This window comes from Pristiophorus japonicus, chromosome 19, assembly GCF_044704955.1.
Source record: "Pristiophorus japonicus isolate sPriJap1 chromosome 19, sPriJap1.hap1, whole genome shotgun sequence".
Lineage (NCBI taxonomy): Eukaryota > Metazoa > Chordata > Chondrichthyes > Pristiophoridae > Pristiophorus > Pristiophorus japonicus.
In genome coordinates, this window is record NC_091995.1 from 50,735,743 (window position 1) to 50,757,110 (window position 21,368).

A 21,368-nucleotide genomic window follows, 5' to 3' on the forward strand; every position below is an offset into this window, starting at 1 on the left:
ATAATCCTGAGGCCTGGGCTAATAATCTAGAGGGATGGGCTAATAATCCAGAGGATCGGCTAATAATCCAGAGGATGGGCTAATAATCCAGAGTGAAGGGCTAATAATAAAGCGACCTGGGCTAATAATCCAGAGGGATGGGCTAATAATCTAGAGGGATGGGCTAAAATCAGAGGATCGGCTAATAATCCAGAGGATGGGCTAATAATCCAGAGTGAAGGGCTAATAATCCAGAGGGGTGGGCTAATAATCCAGAGGGATCGGCTGATGTTCCAGAGGGATGGGCTAATAATCCAGAGGCCTGATCTAATAATCCTGGGGATGGGCTAATAATCCAGAGGGATGGGCTAATAATCTAGAGGGTTGGGCTAATATTCCAGAGGGTTGGGCTAATAATCCAGAGGGATGAGCTAATAACCCAGAGGGCTAGGATAATAATCCAGAGGCTGGGATAATAATCCAGAGGCCTGGGCTAATAATCCAGAGGCATTGGCTAATAATCCAGATATATGGGCTAATAATCCAGAGGCCTGGGTTAATAATCAAGAGCAATGGGTTGATAATCCAGAGGGATGAGCTAATAATGCAGAGGATGGGCTAATAATCTAGAGACACGGGTTAATAATCCAGAGGGATGGGCTCATAATCCAGAGGGGTGGGCTCATAATCCAGAGGGGTGCGCTAATAATAGAGGCCTGGGAAAGTAATCCAGAGACCTGGGCTACTAATCCAGAGGGATGGATAATAATCCAGAGGATGGTCTAATAAACCAGAGAATGGGCTAATAATCCAGAGGATGGGCTAATAATCCAGAGCCCTGAAGCTAATAATCCAGAGGGATGGGCTAATAATCCAGAGAAATGGGCTAATAATCCAGAGGTTGAGCTAATAATACAAAGGCCTGGGCTAATAATCCAGAGGGATGTGCTAAACATCCAGAGAGATAGGCTAATAATCCAGAGGCCTGGGCTAATAATTCAGAGGCCTGGGCTAATAATCCAGAGGGATGGCTAATAATCCAGAGGGATGGGCTAATAATACAAGGGATGAGCTAATAATCCACAGGGATGGGCTAGTAATCCAGAGGATGGGCTAATAATCCAGAGGCATGGGCTAATAATCCAGACCCTGGGCTAATAATCCAAAGGGATGGATAATAATCCAGAAGATGGGCTAAAAATCCAGAAGCCTGGGCTAATAATCCAGAGGATGGGCTAATAATCCAGAGGATGGGCTAATAATCCAGAGGATTGGGCCAGTAATCCAGATGGATGGGCCTATAATCCAGAGGGATGGGCCAATAATCCACAGAGATGGGCTAATGATCCAGAGGGATGGGCTAATAATACAGAGGGGTGGTCTAATAATCCAGCGGCTGGGCTAATAATCCAGAGGGATGGGCTAATAATCCCGAGGCCTGGACCAGTAATCCAGAGGGATGAGCCAATAATCCTGAGGGATGGTCCAATGATCCAGAGGAATGGGCTAATAATCCAGAGGCGAAATTTTAATCCAGAGACCTGGGCTACTAATCCAGAGGGATGTGCTAATAATCCAGAGGCCTGGGCTAATAATCCAGAATGGGCAAATAATCCAGAGGGATGAGCTCATAATCCAGAGGCCTGGGCTAATAATCCAGATGGTTGGGCTAATAATCCAGAGGGATGGGCTCATAATCCAGAGGGATGGGCTACTAATGGAGCATTGGGATAATACCCAGATGCCTGGGCTACTACTCCAGAGGGATGGGCTAATAATCCAGAGGATGGTCTAATAATCCAGAGGATGGGCTACTAATCCAGAGGCCTGACCTAATAATCCAGAGGATGGCTAATAATCCAGAGGGATGGGCTAATAATCCAGAGGCAGGGCTAATAATCCAGAGGGATGGGCTAATAATCCAGGGGGCTGGGCTAATAATGCAGGGGGATGGGCTAATAATCCAAAGGATGGGCTAATAATCCAGAGGCATGGTCTTATAATCCAGAAGAGTGGGCTAATAATCCAGAGGGATCGGTTAATAATCCAGAGGCATGGGCTAATAATCCAGAGGCATGGGCTAATAATCCAGTAGAGTGGGCTAATAATCCAGAGGAATGTGCGCATAATACATAGGCATGGGCTAATAATCCAGAGATCTGGCCTACTAATCCAGAGGGATGGGCTCATACTCCAGAGGGATGGGCTCATAATCCAGAGGGATGGGTTAATAATCCAGAGGCATGGGCTAATAATCCAGAGGCTTGGGCTAATAATAAAGGCCTGAGCTAATAATCAAGATGCCTGGGCCAGTAATCCAGATGGTTGGGCCAATAATCCAGAGGATTGGTCCAATAATCCACAGGGATGGGCTAATAATCCAGAGGGATGGGCTAATAATCCAGAGGCCTGGGCTAATAATCCAGAGGCATGGGCTAATAATCCAGAGACATGGGCTAATAATCCAGAAGAGTGGGCTAATAATCCAGAGGGATGGGCCAATAATCCAGAGACCTGGGCTAATAATCCAGAGGCATGGGCTAATAATCCAGAAGAGTGGGCTAATAATCCAGAAGGACCGGGCCAGTAATCCAGAGGGATGGGCCAATAATCCAGAGGGATAGACTAATAATCCAGAGGCCTGGGCTAATAATCCAGAGGGATGTGCTAATAATCCAGAGGATGGACTAATAATCCAGAGGGATGGGCTAATAATCCAGAGAGTCACAGATTGAATCCCACTCGGGACCCAAACTGCACTCACCTGTGCTGGCTCTGTGAAACAGCTCTCCATTTAGTCCCACTCACCCAGCCTTTTCCCCAGAGCCCAGTAAACCTTTCCACTTCAACTATTGTTCAAATACCCTTTTGAAAGTTATTTTGAACCTGCTTCCACCACCCTTTCAGGCTGTGCCTTCCAGATCACAATAACTCACTGTGTAAAAATGTTTTTCATCATGTCCCCTCGGGTTCTTTCGCCAATCACCTTAAAATGTCCCCTCTGGTTACCCACTCTGCTGCCACGGGAAACAGTTTCTCCTCATTTACTCATGATTTTGAACACTATCAAATCTCCTCTTAACCGTCTCTGCTCTATGGAGAACAACCCCAGCTTCTGTCCTCTCCCCACATAACTGAAGTGCCTCATCCCTGGTACCATTCTAGTAAATCTGTCCTGCGCCCTCGCCAAGGCCTTGACATCCTTCCTAAAGTGTGGTGCACAGAATTGGACACAATACTCCAGCTGAGGGTGAACCACTGCTTTATAAAGGTTTGGAATAACTTCCTTGCTTTTGTACTCTTCTCCTCTATTAATAAAGTCAAGGATTCAATATGCCTTGTTAACACGGAGGAAATCTTCACCCATTGAAGTAAAGTGTTCCACTAAAGAGTAGAAAATGCAAACGAGAACAGGATTTAATGGACGAGTTAAGGAGAGGAACAGTTTCATAACTGAAGAGTTACTTTCATACATTGATCTTACAATATTTTTTAAATTTTAACTAATATTACTGGGCATCCCAAGCTCCAGTTCACATTTATCAACAACTTGCATTGAGAAAGAACCTTCAACCTAGGGAAAGGTCCCTAAGGAGCAGCGGAGGGATTGTAATCAGATAATAAATTTACACCAAAGAAGGGGAGACTCAAACACAGAAACCTCATACATGAACCAACTGTGCTGATTTTTCAAAGTATTTCAAAGGGGTTATTTCACACTGACATTGCCTGCTGCTGAAATTCATCATTGTCATTTTTATTGCTGCATATGTTTAATCTCTGGCCAAAAATGACTGCAACTGATTTGTGAAGATGAGTATCCTGTCGACAGATCTCCCAACTCACCCAGGTGTTACTGAGATCTCCCCCTCACACTCAGCATTTAGTAATAGTGCTCATTCCACAATATTATCAAAAAATGTACAACCTGCGCAACAAACAAAATACTTGTGTTGTACATCTATCTCCCCAGTTAAGTTTACTGATTTTTTTATTGTTGTATATAATCGGATTTTAGATTTATGAATATGAAAATTGCCATTAACAAGTCATTTAACCATATCAGCGAACCACAATGTTCAGTCCCAATAATTACCGCTGCTTCCACTGTTAAACCGTGGGGAAAGTCCGCAGATCTGCACAACAGCAGTTTTCCCGCTAACTCAGTTCTGCTCGTCAGGTTCAGGTGCCACTGACCTGAACGGTGCCCTTGATAGGGCCAAACATTCACTTCTCACAGCAAATAAGGACAGGGCTCGAGAAAGAGCAGCTGTAAATACATTGTAAATTCTGGCAATATATAGTCGGTGAGTCACTGCAATAATCTGCTCACCGACACTGTATAACAGTTCAATTCCTCATTAGTTCTTCCAGATTTGAAGGTAGTTCCTGCACGTCCGCATTTTAATACAGCGGCCTGGACCCCTTCCCCGCTCCAGCTCCCCATTTGTCTGCACGGGAGCTGAAAGATTAATGCACTGCCACGCACCCGGTCACCTTTCAAGGAGCAGCGGTTTTAATTGTGGCAGGAGGGTCAGTAACCAGAGGACACAGATTTAAGGTCATTGGTAAAAGAACCAGAGGGGGGATGAAGAGAATGTATTTATGCAGCGAGTTGTTGTGATCTGGAATGTGCTCCTGAAAGTGCGGTGGAAGCAGATTCAAGAGTAAAATCCACAAAGGGAATTAGATAAACACATGAAAAGGAAAAAAATTGCAGTGTGGAACTAAGTGGACAACTCTTCCAAAGAGCTGGTGCAGACACGGTGGGTGGAAGGGCCTCCTTCTGTGCTGTGAGATTCAATGATTCCCTGTCCAAGCAGCTAGATGCAGGCTGGAGGAGACCAATGGGCTGACTCCTGCTCGGGTGGCAATAAAACGTGAGACACTCAGCAAGCAGACAAGCCTTACCTGAGCAAGTGACGCCAGCATCCTGACTGTGTGTACAGTTACTGCTTCCCCAGGGGTTTGCGAGGCACCGGTCCAGCGAATGTTCAGTCCCACTGCACCGCACACCACCCAGCCACACCTCCCCGCTCCCTCGGCCGAGGTAGGCCCCGGTTACCGACTCGGCCTTCCCGCAGTTCAGCTGCTTGCACACGATATCCCCGTCGGTGAGGTCCCAGCCCTCATCGCAGACGGTCCCCCAGGTGGACTTGTAAAGGATCTCCACCCTCCCCGAGCACATGTTGTTCCCGTCTGTCAGTCTGACCGGGAAAGGACCTGTGAACAAGGAAACCCCAGCTGAATATTGGTGAGATACTGAGTCCCGCCTCCCCCCCGCAACCCCGACACACACAGAGACACACAGACACCAGGAAAGGCCCAGACTCCATCCCAGCCTGCATTGAGGGAGCTGATCTCACCCAGTGTGGTACTGAGCCCCACACACACATCAAAAGAACAGCAGGAAAGCCCAGGCTCAATTAATGGCCTGTCCGGAGTTATCTGATCACACCCAGTGTGGTACAGAGCCAGCTGCACAGAGCAGGAAAGGACCAGACTCTATCCCTGGGCTGCACGGAGTTATCTAATCACACCCAGTGTGGTACAGAGCCCCACACACAGCAGGAGAGGCCCAGACTCCATCCCTGGGCTGTACGGAGTTATCTGATCACTCAGTGTGGTACCGAGCCCCACACAGCAGGAGAAGCCCAGACTCCATCCCTGGGCTGTACGGAGTTACTTGATCACACCCAGTGTGGTGCAGAGCCCCTCACATAGCAGGAAAGACCCAGACTCCATCCCTGGGCTGTACGGAGTTATCTGATCACACCCAGTGTGGTACAGAGCCCCACACACAGCAGGAGAGGCCCAGACTCTATCCCTGGGCTGTACGGAGTTACCTGATCACACCCAGTGTGGTACAGAGCCCCACACAGCAGGAGAGGCCCAGACTCCATCCCTGGGCTGTACGGAGTTATCTGATCACACTCAGTGTGGTACAGAGCCGCACACACAGCAGGAAAGACACTAATTGGAACAAAGCCCGAAAGATGCTTGTAGTTGAACTGAATGCCTTGGCTCCTCCTCAGGGTATCTGCCCCAGACAAAGGGACTAATTAATGAAATGAAGCTGGGATGTGACTGAACCCCTTGAGGAACCAGTACCCTGGGAAACCCTGGACAACAAAATTCCTTATTATCCTCTTTCCTGAATCCCTGAAATGCAAAGCTCGAATTACCTGAGCAGGTAACTCCGGCATCCCAACGGTGTGTGCAATCATTCATACCCCACGGACTCCCAGAGCACTGATCGAGGGCAGGCTCTGTCCCCAAACACTTCACGTCACTCAGCCAGATGGTCCCAGTCCCCTCTCCAGAGGCTGCCCCGCGCAGCACTGACACTGCAGTCCCACAGTTCAACAGTCGGCAGACCACACTCGCTGCATTTACATCCCAGCCAGCGTCACAGACGGTCCCCCAGACGGATTTACGAAAGACCTCAACTCTCCCGGAGCACATGTTACCGTTCACCAGCTGTACGGGCACCGGTCCTGGAATTGAGAAGGGGAATTGAGGCACGATGTAGGACATAATGTTTTTATGAACAAGACATGAACAGAATGAAAGAAAATGGCTTGCATTTCTCATAGCGCCTTTCATGACCTCAGGATATCTCAAAGCACTTTAAAGCCAATGAAGTACTTTTTGAAGTGTAGCCACTAGTCTAATATAGGAAAGGCTGCAGTCAATTTGCACACAGAAAGTTCCCACAAACAGATGTTGGATGAGCAATAAATATTGGCGAGGACACAGGGAAGAACTTCCTCTGCTGTTCTTCTAAATCATGCCATGGATCTTTTACACCACCCGAGGTGGCAGACAGGGCCCCGGTTTAATGTCTCATCTGAAAGACGGCACCTCCAACAGTGCAGTGCTCCCTCAGTACAGATACTGGGAGTGTCGGCCTGGATTATGGAGCTCAAGTCCTAAGGTATATATATCTACCTCTGACCGTGCAGTGCTCTCTCAGTCCTGATACCGGGAGTGTCAGCCTGGATTATGGAGCTCAAGTCCTAGAGTATATATATCTACCTCTGACAGTGCAGTGCTCCCTCAGTACTGACACTGGGAGTGTCGGCCTGGATTATGGAGCTCAAGTCCTAGAGTATATATATCTACCTCTGACAGTGCAGTGCTCTCTCAGTACTGGCACTGGGAGTGTCAGCCAGGATTATGGAGCTCAAGTCCTAGAATATATACATCTACCTCTGACAGTGCAGTGCTCCCTCAGTCCTGGCACTGGGAGAGCTACCCTGGATTATTGGACTCAGGCCTCTGAAGTGGGGCTTGAACACACAACTTTCTGACTCAGAGACCAGGGTGCAGACGCTGAGACACGGCTGACACTGACCGGGAAGAATGTGAGGAGGATAAATTGGTCTTGGGTGGTAGCGCAAATCGAACACGAGCGAATAGGCTGCTCGTTGTACTCCCGCCAATTTTCTTTTCTATTGAGGTCATGAATCAAGAGAGTGGAGCGCACCAGTTCAAACTGTCACAGGACAGAGAGTGGAGAGCACCAGTTCAAACTGTCGCAGGACAGAGAGTGGAGAGCACCAGTTCAAACTGTCACAGGACAGAGAGTGGAGAGCACCAGTTCAAACTGTCACAGTACGGGAGAGTGGAGAGCACCAGTTCAAACTGTCACAGGACAGAGAGTGGAGAGCACCAGTTCAAACTGTCACAGTACGGGAGAGTGGAGAGCACCAGTTCAAACTGTCACAGGACAGAGAGTGGAGAGCACCAGTTCAAACTGTCACAGGACGGGAGAGTGGAGAGCACCAATTCACACTGTCACAGGACAGAGAGTGGAGAGCACCAGTTCAAACTGTCACAGGACAGAGAGTGGAGAGCACCAGTTCAAACTGTCACAGGACAGTGAGTGGAGAGCACCAGTTCAAACTGTCACAGGACAGAGAGTGGAGAGCACCAGTTCCAACTGTCACAGGACAGAGAGTGGAGAGCACCAGTTCCAACTGTCACAGGACAGAGAGTGGAGAGCACCAGTTCACACTGTCACAGGACAGAGAGTGGAGAGCACCAGTTCCAACTGTCACAGGACAGAGAGTGGAGAGCACCAGTTCACACTGTCACAGGACAGAGAGTGGAGAGCACCAGTTCCAACTGTCACAGGACAGAGAGTGGAGAGCACCAGTTCACACTGTCACAGGACAGAGAGTGGAGAGCACCAGTTCCAACTGTCACAGGACAGAGAGTGGAGAGCACCAGTTCAAACTGTCACAGGACAGAGAGTGGAGAGCACCAGTTCACACTGTCACAGGACAGAGAGTGGAGAGCACCAGTTCCAACTGTCACAGGAGCATCCAGTCGTGCCCCGGTAACTGCCCCCAAAGGAAGTGGAGTGTGGGAAATTGTACTCCGCTTCCATTGAGGGGTGGTTAGCCAATTCTGCGGCGGGAGTAGGACTTCCACGCTGGGGGCTGAAATTCCCGGCCCCAGAAGGTTACCGCCCCCGAGGTGGGAGCCTGTGCAGGGAGGCAGAGGGAAGTGGAGGGGAGACGTGGGCGGGGGATGGAGGGGAGAGTGGTGGAGGTGGGGGGGGCAGAGAAACCCAGGGTGGGGGACGGGAGGGGCCACATTGCAGCGAAGGTTTGGGGGGGCGAAGTGTGTTGGAGGGGCGGGCCTGGGGGCTCTGTGCCTCGGTACGGGGATGTTCGGAGTGGGGTGGACGGGTTGACTGCGCAGATGGCGGTTGGTGGATATGGTGTGCTTGGCGTCGCGGGGGCGTGGCTCCGGGGTGGCCGGGGCTGGGAGCTCGACATCCGGGGGTGTTCGGCATTTGGGAAGGATTCTGACGGGACGGGGCGGGTTGAGTGCGGGGGGTGTGTTCCCGGTGTTGGGTGGGTCCGGAGCCGGGGGGGCGGGGGGCACGGTCTGGGGATGTGGGGTGGGCTGTTTGGGGCTGTGATTGGGGAGAGAATTCTTCACTCGGGGAGTTGTTGGCCTGTGGGGTTCCCTGCCGCGGAGAGTTGTTGATGCCGGTTCATTGGATGTGTTCGGGAGGGAGTTGGATGTGGTCCTTGCGGCTGGGGGGTCGGGGGGTGTGGAGGATGCGTGGGGTGGGGGCGGTGCTGGGGTGGGTGATCAGCCATGATCTTGTTGAATGGCGGTGCAGGCTCGAAGGGCCGAATGGCCTACTCCTGCACCTATTTTCTATGTTTCTATGCTTCTAATTTATACTCAGAATATTTTGGTTGAGGTGAGAGACTAGGAACGGTGGAGGAGCAGAGATACACAAATCACTAAAAGCCAGTGCACTGCCACAGTGACCAAAGGCTAATGGAATGTTGGCCTTTATCTCGGGAGCTGGTGTACAAAAGGGTGGACGTTATGTTACAGCTGGACAGAGCTCTGGTTAGACCCCATCCGGAGTACTGTGCTCAGTTCTGGGCACCACATCTCAGGAAGGATATGTTGGGCTTGGAAGGGGTACAGCGTAGATTCACCAGGATGATTCCGGATGTTAAATTGGGAAAGGTTGCACAGACTAGGCTTGTACTCCCTTGAGTTTAGAAGATTAAGGGTTGAGCTAATGAGATGTTTAAGGATTTGATAGGGTCGATCGAGAAAAACTATTTCGTCCAGTGGGGAATCTAGAACAAAGGGGCATAACCTTTAAATTAGAACGAGGCGGTTCAGGAGCGAAATCAGGAGCTCTTTTCCACACAAATGGTAGTGGAAATCTGGAATTCTATCTCCAATCCATGAGGTGCTGTGGACCATCTGCAGCATTGTATTCCACCACAATCTGTAACCTCATGGCCTGGCATATCCCTCACCCTACCATCACCATCAAGCTAGGCGACCAACCCTGGTTCAATGAGCAGTGCAGAAGAGCATGCCAGGAGCAGCACCAGGCGTACCTAAAAATGAGGTGCCAACCTGGTGAAGCTACACACAGGACTACATGCATAATAAACAGCAGAAGCAGCATGTTATAGAGCGAGCCAAGCGATCCCACAACCAACGGATCAGATCAAAGCTTTGGAGTCCTGCGACATCCAATCATGAATGGTAGGGGACAATTAAATAACCAACAGGAGGAGGAGGCTCCATGAACATCCCAATCCTCAATGATGGCAGAGCTCAGCATGCAGTGCAAAAGACCATCTGAGCGGGAACTCCGCTCACCCGAGCAGGGGAACTCCCCTTACCAGAGTTGGGGAACTCCCCTCACCCGAGCAGGTAACTCCCCTCACCCGAACGGGTAACTCCCCTCACCCGAGCTGGGGAACTCCCCTCACCCGAGCGGGTAACTCCCCTCACCCGAGCTGGGGAACTCCCCTCACCCGAGCGGGTAACTCCCCTCACCTGAGCAGGTAACTCCGGCATCCTTGCTGTGTGTGCAATTATTCACCCCCCATGGGTTAGCAGAGCACTGATCGAGGGCAGGCTCTGTCCCATTACACCACACATCATCCAACCAGATGTCCTCAGTCCCCTCTCCATAGTCGGCGCCTCCTATTGCTGACAGGGCCGTCCCACAGTTCAACATTCTGCAGACCACATTCGCTGCATTATCATCCCAGCCATCATCACAGACTGTCCCCCAGACGGATTTACGATAGACCTCAACTCTCCCGGAGCACATGTTGTTACCGTTCACCAGTCGTATGGGCACCGGACCTGCAATAGAGACAGGATCACAGTTAAACTTGTCTGGGATTAACTGGACTTTCACTGGGCTCCACGCCTGGATTTTATAACCGGAGTTCAAAATTGCACACAGTCTATTGAACTTGTACCTCAGGTGGGGCATAGTTGGAGAATTGAATGAGATGCACCATTATAAAACACAGGAACAGGTGTAGCCCAGATTCACTGGGTGTAACCAGAGCTGAGGCGATAGTTACAGAGAGAGACCAGAGAAGATAAACTGGTCTCGGGAGATTACTGGGTTACCAGGGACGAGTGAGCAGGAGTGTGGAATTAGACTAGGTGGCATATTGTAGGATGCCGGGAGGGACTCCGCTCACCCTAGAGGAGGACTCCGCTCACCCCAGAGTGGGACTCCACTCACCTGAGCAGGTAACTCCAGCGTCCTTGCTGTGGTTGCAGTTATTCACCCCCCATGGAGTGACAGAGCACTGGTCGAGGGCAGGCTCTGTCCCAAGACACTTCACACCCATCATCCAGATGTCTCCAGTCCCCTCTCCATAGTAGGCACCAGTCCGTGCTGACAGGGCCGTCCCACAGTTCAACAGTCTGCAGACCACACTCGCTCCATTCACATCCCAGCCATCGTAACAGACTGTCCGCCAGACAGATTTACGATAGACCTCAACTCTCCCAGAGCACATGTTGTGACCGTTCACCAGCCGTACGGGCACCGGACCTGCAATAGAGAGGAGAACACAGCCTCTGATTTGTCACGCTGCTTGTCCGACATCCAGTCCTGGATGAGCAGAAATTTCCTGCAACTAAATATTGAGAAGACCCAAACCGCCACAAACTCCATTCCCAAGCCATCAATTCCATCCCTCTCCCTGACCACTGTCTGATGCTGAACCAGACCTTTCTCGACCTTGGCATCCTATTTGACCCTGCGATGAGCCTCTGACCCCATGTCCTCTCCACCATCAAGACCTCCTGCTTCCTCCTGTGTAACATCGCCCGTCTCCGCCCCTGCCTCATTTCATCAGCTGTTGAAACATACTAGTCCGGGCCCTTGGATACCTCTTGACTTGACTATTCCAATGTGCTCCTAGTTGGTCTCCCATCTTCCACCCTCCGTAAACTTCAGCTCTGCTGCCCATATCCTAACACATAACAAATCCTGTTCACCTATCACCTCTGAGCCTTTTGTTCATCCCCGATTTAATCGCTCCACTATTGTTGGCCGTGCCTTTAGCTGCCTGGGCCCTAAGCACTGGAACTTCCTTCCTAAACCTCTTTACCTCTCTACCTCGCTCTTCTTTTAGACGCTCCTTAAAACCTACCTCTTTGACCTGCCCTAATATCTCCTTATGTAGTCGGGTGTCACATTTTGTTTGATAACACTCCTGTGAAGCGCTTTGAGATGTTTTACTATGTTATAGGCACTATATAAATGCAAGGGTTGTGCCGATAGATTTAGATGAGGAAAGTCGGGAGGAGGCTCAAGTGGAGCAAAAATGCCGACATGGACTGGTTGACCGAATGGTCTGTTTCTGTGTCGTATATCATATGTAAGTTGTTGTTCCCGTTAATCCCACTGCCCCGCTCTCCCCACAGCCGTGTATAAATTCCAAACTAATCCCACTGCCCCGCTCTCCCCATAGCCTGTATAAATCCCAAACTAATGCCACTGCCCCGCTCTCCCCATAGCCCTGTATCAATCCCAAACTAATCCCACTGCCCCTCTCTCCCCATAGCCGTGTATCAATCCCAAACTAATCCTACTGCCCCACTCTCCCCATAGCCCTGTATTAATCCCAACCTAATCCCACTGACCAGCTCTCTCGGCATAGCCCTGTATCAATCCCAAACTTGACGGTCCGCGTTGCGGAATTGGAGCTGAGGGTGGATTCACTCTGGAGCATCCACGATGCTGAGAATGACGTGAGTATCATGTGTAGTGAGTTGGTCTTACCGCAGGAGAAGGGTCCACAGCCAGATAGGGAATGGAAGACCAGCAGGAAGAGCAGTGCAAGAAAGATAGTGCAGGGGTCCCCTGTGGTCATCCCCCTGCAAAACAGATACACTGCTTTGAGTACTGTTGGGGAGGATGACTCATCAGGGGAGGGCAGCAGCAGCCAAGTTCATGGCACCGTAGGTGGCTCTGCTGCAAAGGAGGGCAGGAAAAAGAGTGGGAGCGCGATAGTGATAGGGGATTCGATGGTGAGGGGAATAGATAGGCGTTTCTGCGGACGCAACCGAGACTCCAGGATGGTATGTTGCCTCCCTGGTGCAAGGGTCAAGGATGTCTCGGAGCGGGTGCAGGACATTCTGAAATGGGAGGGAGAACAGCCAGTTGTCGTGGTGCACATTGGTACCAACGACATAGGTAAAAAAAGGGATGAGGTCCTACGAAAAGAATTTAAGGAGCTAGGAGCTAAATTAAAAAGTAGGACCTCAAAAGTAGTAATCTCGGGATTGCTACCAGTGCCACGTGCTAGTCAGAGTAGGAATCGCAGGATAGCGCAATGAATACATGGCTTGAGCAGTGGTGCAGCAGGGAGGGATTCAAATTCTTGGGGCATTGGAACCGGTTCTGGGGGAGGTGGGACCAGTACAAACCGGACGGTCTGCACCTGGGCAGGTCCGGAACCAATGTCCTAAGGGGAGTGTTTGCTAGTGCTGTTGGGGAGGAGTTAAACTAATATTGCAGGGGGATGGGAACCTATACAGGGAGACAGAGGGAGACAAAAAGGAGGCAAAAGCAAAAGACAGAAAGGAGATGAGGAAAAGTGGAGGGCAGAGAAACCCAAGGCAAAGAACAAAAAGGGCCACTGTACAGCAAAATTCTAAAAGGACAAAGGGTGTTAAAAAAGCAAGCCTGAAGGCTTTGTGTCTTAATGCAAGGAGTATCCGCAATAAGGTGGATGAATTAATTGTGCAAATAGATGTTAACAAATATGATGTGATTGGGATTACGGAGACGTGGCTCCAGGATGATCAGGGCTGGGAACTCAACATCCAGGGGTATTCAACATTCAGGAAGGATAGAATAAAAGGAAAAGGAGGTGGGGTAGCATTGCTGGTTAAAGAGGAGATTAATGCAATAGTTAGGAAAGACATTAGCTTGGATGATGTGGAATCTATATGGGTAGAGCTGCAGAACACTAAAGGGCAAAAATCGTTAGTGGGAGTTGTGTACAGACCTCCAAACAGTAGTAGTGATGTTGGGGAGGGCATCAAACAGGAAATTAGGAGTGCATGCAATAAAGGTGCAGCAGTTATAATGGGTGACTTTAATATGCACATAGATTGGGCTAGCCAAACTGGAAGCAATACGGTGGAGGAGGATTTCCTGGAATGCATAAGGGATGGTTTTCTAGACCAATATGTCGAGGAACCAACAAGGGGGGAGGCCATCTTAGACTGGGTGTTGTGTAATGAGAGAGGATTAATTAGCAATCTCATTGTGCGAGGCCCCTTGGGGAAGAGTGACCATAATATGGTGGAATTCTGCATTAGGATGGAGAATGAAACAGTTAATTCAGAGACCATGGTCCAGAACTTAAAGAAGGGTAACTTTGAAGGTATGAGGCATGAATTGGCTAAGATAGATTGGCTAATGATACTTAAGGGGTTGACTGTGGATGGGCAATGGCAGACATTTAGAGAACGCATGGATGAATTACAACAATTGTACATTCCTGTCTGGCGTAAAAATAAAAAAGGGAAGGTGGCTCAACCGTGGCTATCTAGGGAAATCAGGGATAGTATTAAAGCCAAGGAAGTAGCATACAAATTGGCCAGAAATAGCAGCGAACCTGGGGACTGGGAGAAATTTAGAACTCAGCAGAGGAGGACAAAGGGTTTGATTAGGGCAGGGAAAATGGAGTACGAGAAGAAGCTTGCAGGGAATATTAAGGCGGATTGCAAAAGTTTCTATAGGTATGTAAAGAGAAAGAGGTTAGTAAAAACAAACGTAGGTCCCCTGCAGTCAGAATCAGGGGAAGTCATAACGGGGAACAAAGAAATGGCAGACCAATTGAACAAGTACTTTGGTTCAGTATTCACTAAGGAGGACACAAACAACCTTCCGGATATAAAAGTGGTCAGAGGGTCTATTAAGGAGGAGGAACTGAGGGAAATCTTTATTCGTCGTGAAATTGTGTTGGGGAAATTGATGGGATTGAAGGCCGATAAATCCCCAGGGCCTGATGGACTGCATCCCAGAGTACTTAAGGAGGTGGCCTTGGAAATAGCGGATGCATTGACAGTCATTTTCCAACATTCCATTGACTCTGGATCAGTTCCTATCGAGTGGAGGGTAGCCAATGTAACCCCACTTTTTAAAAAAGGAGGGAGAGAGAAAGCAGGGAATTATAGACCGGTCAGCCTGACCTCAGTGGTGGGTAAAATGATGGAATCAATTATTAAGGATGTCATAGCAGCGCATTTGGAAAATGGTGACATGATAGGTCCAAGTCAGCATGGATTTGTGAAAGGGAGATCATGCTTGACAAATCTTCTGGAATTTTTTGAGGATGTTTCCAATAAAGTGGACAAAGGAGTTCCAGTTGATGTGGTATATTTGGACTTTCAGAAGGCTTTCGACAAGGTCCCACACAGGAGATTAATGTGCAAAATTAAAGCACATGGGATTGGGGGTAGTGTGCTGACGTGGATTGAGAACTGGTTGTCAGACAGGAAGCAAAGAGTAGGAGTAAATGGGTACTTTTCGGAATGGCAGCCAGTGACTAGTGGGGTACCGCAGGGTTCTGTGCTGGGGCCCCAGCTGTTTACATTGTACATTAATGATTTAGACGAGGGGATTAAATGTAGTATCTCCAAATTTGCGGATGACACTAAGTTGGGTGGCAGTGTGAGCTGCGAGGAGGATGCTATGAGGCTACAGAGTGACTTGGATAGGTTAGGTGAGTGGGCAAATGCATGGCAGATGAAGTATAATGTGGATAAATGTGAGGTTATCCACTTTGGTGGTAAAAACAGAGAGACAGACTATTATCTGAATGGTGACAGATTAGGAAAAGGGAAGGTGCAACGAGACCTGGGTGTCATGGTACATCAGTCATTGAAGGTTGGCATGCAGGTACAGCAGGCGGTTAAGAAAGCAAATGGCATGTTGGCCTTCATAGCGAGGGGATTTGAGTACAGGGGCAGGGAGGTGTTGCTACAGTTGTACAGGGCCTTGGTGAGGCCACACCTGGAGTATTGTGTACAGTTTTGGTCTCCTAACTTGAGGAAGGACATACTTGCTATTGAGGGAGTGCAGCGAAGATTCACCAGACTGATTCCCGGGATGGTGGGACTGACCTATCAAGAAAGACTGGATCAACTGGGCTTGTATTCACTGGAGTTCAGAAGAGTGAGAGGGGACCTCATATAAACGTTTAAAATTCTGACGGGTTTGGACAGGTTGGATGCAGGAAGAATGTTCCCAATGTTGTGGAAGTCCAGAACCAGGGGTCACAGTCTAAGGATAAGGGGTAAGCCATTTAGGACCGAGATAAGGAGAAACTTCTTCACCCAGAGAGTGGTGAACCTGTGGAATTCTCTACCACAGGAAGTAGTTGAGGCCAATTCACTAAATATATTCAAAAGGGAGTTAGATGAAGTCCTTACTACTCGGGGGATCAAGGCGTATGGCGTGAAAGCAGGAAGTGGGTACAGAAGTTTCATGTTCAGCCATGAACTCGTTGAATGGCGGTGCAGGCTAGAAGGGCTGAATGGCCTGCTCCTGCACCTATTTTCTATGTTTCTATGTTTCTAATCCCACTGCCCAGCTCTCCCCCCATAGACCTGTATCAATCCCAAACTAATCCCACTGCCCAGCTTTCTACTCCGAGCCTTGGGGTGCGGTGCAGATATGGATCAAGAATCTCTCTGATCACTGCGATACATTGCAATAGTACAAATATATACTAAGCAAAAGTGACTCCCCTCACCCGAGCCGGTGACGCTCCTCACCCAAGCCTGTGAATCTACTCACCTGAGCAGGTGACTCCAGCATCCTTGCTGTGTGTGCAGTTATTCATCCCCCATGGGTTGGCAGAGCACTGATCGAGAGCAAGCTCTGTCCCAAGGCACTTCACATCATACAACCAGATGGCCCCAGTCCCCTCTCCATAGTAAGCACCTCCTGTTGCTGACAGAGCCATCCCACAGTTCAACAGTCTGCAGACCACACTCGTTGCTTTTTCATCCCAACCATTGTCGCAGACGGTTCCCCAGATGGATTTATGATCGACCTCAACTCTCCCGGAGCACATGTTGGTTCCATTCACCAGCCGTACGGGCACCGGACCTGGAGTAGAGACGGGAACATGGTTAAACTGGTCTGGGACTATCTACAGAAACATGCAGTTGTAGGTGGAACATGTACATGGTGCTTTAAGGGGTAACCTAGTAATTTGGATTTTCAAAAGACACTTATCAAGGTTCCAGATGTGAGACAGGGTCGGCAAGGTTAAGACTAATGTCTACAAAGATGATACCAGACATAGTCCCACGAGGGAGAAAGGAATGGCATACAAAGCTAAAGCTCCCTGGATGGCTAAAGATACAAGAATGCTAACAGAAGTGAGAGGTTAACTCTACCAGGAATGTTTGAACAGGCTGACGCTCTTTCCTCTAGAATAGAGAAGACTAAGAGGTGTCCTGATAGTGGTCTTTAACATTAGGAAAGTGTTCGACAGTGTCATGTATGTACTTTTGGGATCACTAGCCACTAGATGACGTCATTGTTGGAGGCCATCGGTCTGCACGTGTGTGTGAGCCCAAGTACAAAAGGCCAACCATTTCATATATTAGTCACTTTGGGCCTTAATAAAGCAGAGCCAAGGTCATACCTCTTGGAATTAAACAGTACTCAGTCGAACAGTTATTGCATATACAACATTTGGCGATGAGGCAACAAGAACCTCTGCATGCAAAAATTAGCACAATTGGATTGTTGGAGCCATTTGTGGAAGGAGAAGATTGGGCAGACTTTGTGAGCCGTTGAGCCAGTTCTTCGTGGCCAACAAAATGGAGGAGGTCGGCGTCGCAGATCGGCGCCGGGTGGCGTTCCTCACGGTTTGCAGTCCAAAAATTTGTGGTCTGATAAAGAATCTACTCCTGCCTGTGAGTCCAACAGAGAAGACATATGAAGAATTGTGTACACTGGTACAGGACCACCTTAAGCCAGACGAAGAGTATCATCATCGCGAGATATAGAAGTTACACTCACATTCGCTCAGAGGGCCAGAATGTGGCGGAATTCGTCGCCGACCTGAGACGTCTAGTGGGACCGTGTAAGTTCGGGGCTCTGTTGGCAGACATGCTGCGGGACTTCTTTGTAATCGGCATCAACCACGAAGTGATCCTGCATAAACTACTGGCAGTGGAGACGTTGGACTTGAACAGGGCCATCACGATCGCTCAGTCATGCATGACGACAGATAGAAGTCTAAAGCAGATATCAGTGAAAAATTGAAAATCAGCAAGTACTGTAAATATGATTGATTCGGCGTTGGCGGCAGAGCGGCACATGGCAGGGCCTACCCGACTGCATACCTGAAACCTGTGGCTGCCCAAAGTCCGCCGGCGGGAATGCATCCGATTTCTCCGTGTTGACGTTGTGGAGGAAATCACTGGCACTGCCGATTTAAGCAATATAGTTGCAAAGGCTGTCTGAGAGTGGGGCAGCTCCAGCGCAAGTATCCGCAGATGAGCAAGCGTGCTGCGACACATCACGTGGAGGATGCTGGTTGGACTAGAGCAGATCCGGATACACAATCCGAGATACCAGAGGAGGAAGTGTATGGACTGTACTCATTCCTAACTAAGAGCAAACCGATAATGATCAATGTGAAATTTAATGGGGTGCCGGTTGTAGCGTATGTAGGCACCTTTAGTCATGACTCCACGAGGCAGGGTATGATACTTAAACTGTGTAGACCTGTAGTCCTTTATTTGCAGCTCCTGAGTGAGGACAACAAGCTGTGTGTTCCTTTTTATACTGGGTTACCTGCAGTGTGCAGCAGCAACACCCTCTGGTGTACAGGCAAGGTATGTACAGTGTAAGGGTACATTCAGTGTTGCATAACTGTGTTACAGACATCACACAGTAAACAGGCATGCATACACAACAACACTTCCCCCCTAAGCATTTTTCATATCCTTATTGTCATGCCCAGGGGAGGTGATAAGTGGTGGGCTATGGGAGGTTGTGATGAGGGTTGTGTGGTTGCCAGGTGTGACCCCTGTGCTTGAGGCTGGCCCCATATGTTTCCCCTCCCTCACACACATGTGGGTGTTACTGTTGTGGGATCCCTCAGGGGGTAGCCACGGCAGCAGTGGGTGGTGTGTATACACTGTGATGTGGGTAATTGTGGGCAGGGCCACAAGACTGGGTGGGCTCCTTGTCCACTGTTGTTGTGGGGTGGTGGGCAGGGCCACAAAACTGGGTGGGCTCCTTGTCCACCAATTGGGATGTGGGTCAGGTCATCCCAGGGTTTGCCAGGGAAGCTGGAGGGTATTGGCCTCATGTTCCTGGTGTTGGCCCTGTTGGCTGGTCTGGTGCAGGCTGGTGGTGGCTGGGCTGCCCATTGACCACTGTCCCTGGAGTGGGTCTGCCTCCCACTGGCTGTGTGTGTGTCCTGCAAGGGGCATCACATTCGTTCCAAAGGTCCAGGCTACATGGTCAGGTAGCCTCCTACAGGGTAATTCCATTGGCATCAGCATGGTCCCTGTAGGACCCAATGTCCTTTGGCAGTGTCCTGCCGGTATACATGACACCTTGGCTCTGATCACACATAGTCGAGCCTGCATTATACATTCTAGCACTTGCATCACTTTTGGGTGATCTGGTTTCAACAGACATGGTTACATTAGGCATTTCACATTCTTTATTATTATTGTTGACACAATAAACTTGTTCTTAACCTTCCTGACACCTGCATTCATCTCATTAGTCACATTAGTTAAACCAGCATCACAATTCATGGTTACATTGCATACATTTTCATACTTGCACCCTTTAATTGCATCTTTAGCTTTAAAGTCCGTGTACTCAAATAGCTGAAACTTCCCCATTAAATTTCTTTGGTTACCGGTCTCCTTTAAGGGAGCCTTCAAATCCGATTGGCCGCTCGGTGTCACGTGATGCTCCTCCATGCTCACTCGTGGTATGGTGGAGGCCATTTTGATTACAAGTTTTTCTCCTTGTGCTGCAGCTGCCATTTTCTGGCTTTCCTGCAGGTAGGCTGTGGTGCTCTTTCCTTCCACAGGTTCGACCCTGGACATCGGGAATCCATTTCCTTTGATGCCATTCACCTCTTGGATTGCTGCCCCGGATGCTGCGATGGATCCATGTTCGAGGTCGATTGCCGGAGCCCGGAGGCCTGGGAGCAGCTTCGCTTGAACAGGATGCCGATTGGCTGGATTCAACCAAAATTCTTCAAAGGTCGCTTGGTTCATCATAGACTGGCTCGCCCCTGTGTCGCTCTCCATAGAAACTGGGACCCCATCGACATCTACTTTCTTCGGTGGAGCAGATATGAGTTCCATACTCTTCTTCCAGGCATTGAGCAACTTCACCTTCCTCTGTGCCGGAGCCCCGGTGATCAGCCAACTCATCAGAGACGTGGTGAGTAAAGCTTTTTCTGCAGATCCTTTGAAGGTCCTTTTCTCTTTGCATGCATAGTCTTTGTGGCGGCACTGGTGGGCCCTGTTTCTGCCCTTAGAAGTATGCATGCGGTGCACTGCTCTCGTTGGTTTAGAGTCCCTTAATGCTTCATTTAGCTGGTCGCCAAAGTTGCATGGTGCAGCCAGTCTCAAGTGTTCCAATCTTTCTACAAAATCGTCCCAATCTTCCCCATCGGTAAATTGCTGAAAGTTGCTGAGATTCGACATGCTGAGCGTATGGTACATGACCTCGTATCCCATCCTCGTCGCCAGTTGCAGCGTATGTAGGCACCTTTAGTAATGACTCCACAAGGCAGGGTATGATACTTAAACTGTGTAGACCTGTAGTCCTTTATTTGTAGCTCCTGAGTGAGGACAACAAGCTACGTGTTCCTTTTTATACTGGGTTACCTGCAGTGTGTAGGTAACCCTTAGGTCTCCAGCAGCAGCACCCTATGGTGTACAGGTAAGGTGTGCACAGTGTAAGGGTACATTCAGTGTTGCATAACAGTGTTACAGACATCACACAGTAAACAGGCATGCATACACAACACCGGACACGGACACGGGGGCGAGTCAATCGATAATGAGCCAGAGGACATTCGACAAGCTGTGAGGTACCAAGGCTGTGAAGCCCAGGCTGAGTCCAGTCAATACCAAGTTGTGCACGTACACCAAAGTACTCATAACGGTGATTGGCAGTGCCATAATTAAAGTGATGTATGACGGTGCAGTTCACGAGTTACCGCTATGGATTGTCCCAGGCAATGGCCCAACGCTGTTCGGCAGGAACTGGCTTGAAAACATCAGATGTAATTGGAACGACATCAAGGCGTTGTTGTCGGAGAAAGATACATGTGCCAAGTACTGAGCAAATTCCCCTCGCTGTTCGAACCAGGCATTGGCAACTTCACGGGAGCCAAGGTGCAGATCCACGTGGACTCGGATGCAAGACCCGTCTATCATAAAGCTCAGGCAGTTCCGTATATGATGAGGGAGAAGGTCGAAATCGAAATGGATAGACTCCAGCGTGAAGGGATCATATCACCAGTTGAATTTAATGAATGGGCCAGCCCCATTGT

General features: G+C 49.3%; 2 protein-coding genes across 2 annotated transcripts in view; both read right to left on the reverse strand.

Annotated features, from left to right (window-relative positions):
• Positions 1-5,952: 5,952 nt before the first annotated feature.
• On the reverse strand, positions 5,953-20,547 carry LOC139230217 (scavenger receptor cysteine-rich domain-containing group B protein-like). Its single transcript, XM_070862055.1, has 5 exons — positions 19,851-20,547; positions 16,610-16,924; positions 11,027-11,341; positions 10,318-10,632; positions 5,953-6,476 (listed from the first exon to the last, which is right to left on the reverse strand). Exons 1-5 carry the CDS (start codon positions 20,545-20,547, stop codon positions 5,953-5,955), a joined length of 2,166 nt encoding a protein of 721 aa, XP_070718156.1.
• The window catches only part of LOC139230218 (scavenger receptor cysteine-rich domain-containing group B protein-like), a 43,392-nt gene continuing 38,889 nt past the window's right edge, over positions 16,866-21,368 (reverse strand). The window contains exon 6 of the mRNA XM_070862056.1: positions 16,866-16,924. The gene's annotated coding sequence lies outside the window, so the exon portion shown is untranslated. The remainder of the gene's footprint in view (positions 16,925-21,368) is intronic.

Excerpts from the sequence above, each read along its gene's own strand:
- LOC139230217 (XM_070862055.1), bottom strand. The coding sequence starts at position 20,547 with ATGGGATACGAGGTCATGTACCATACGCTCAGCATGTCGAATCTCAGC. Across the intron at positions 16,925-19,850 it reads CACAGCCTACCTGCAGGAAA|GTCCGGTGCCCGTACGGCTG; the intron begins GCCAGAAAATGG and ends TCTCTACTCCAG. Across the intron at positions 10,633-11,026 it reads CGCTGGAGTTACCTGCTCAG|GTCCGGTGCCCATACGACTG; the intron begins GTGAGTGGAGTC and ends TCTCTATTGCAG.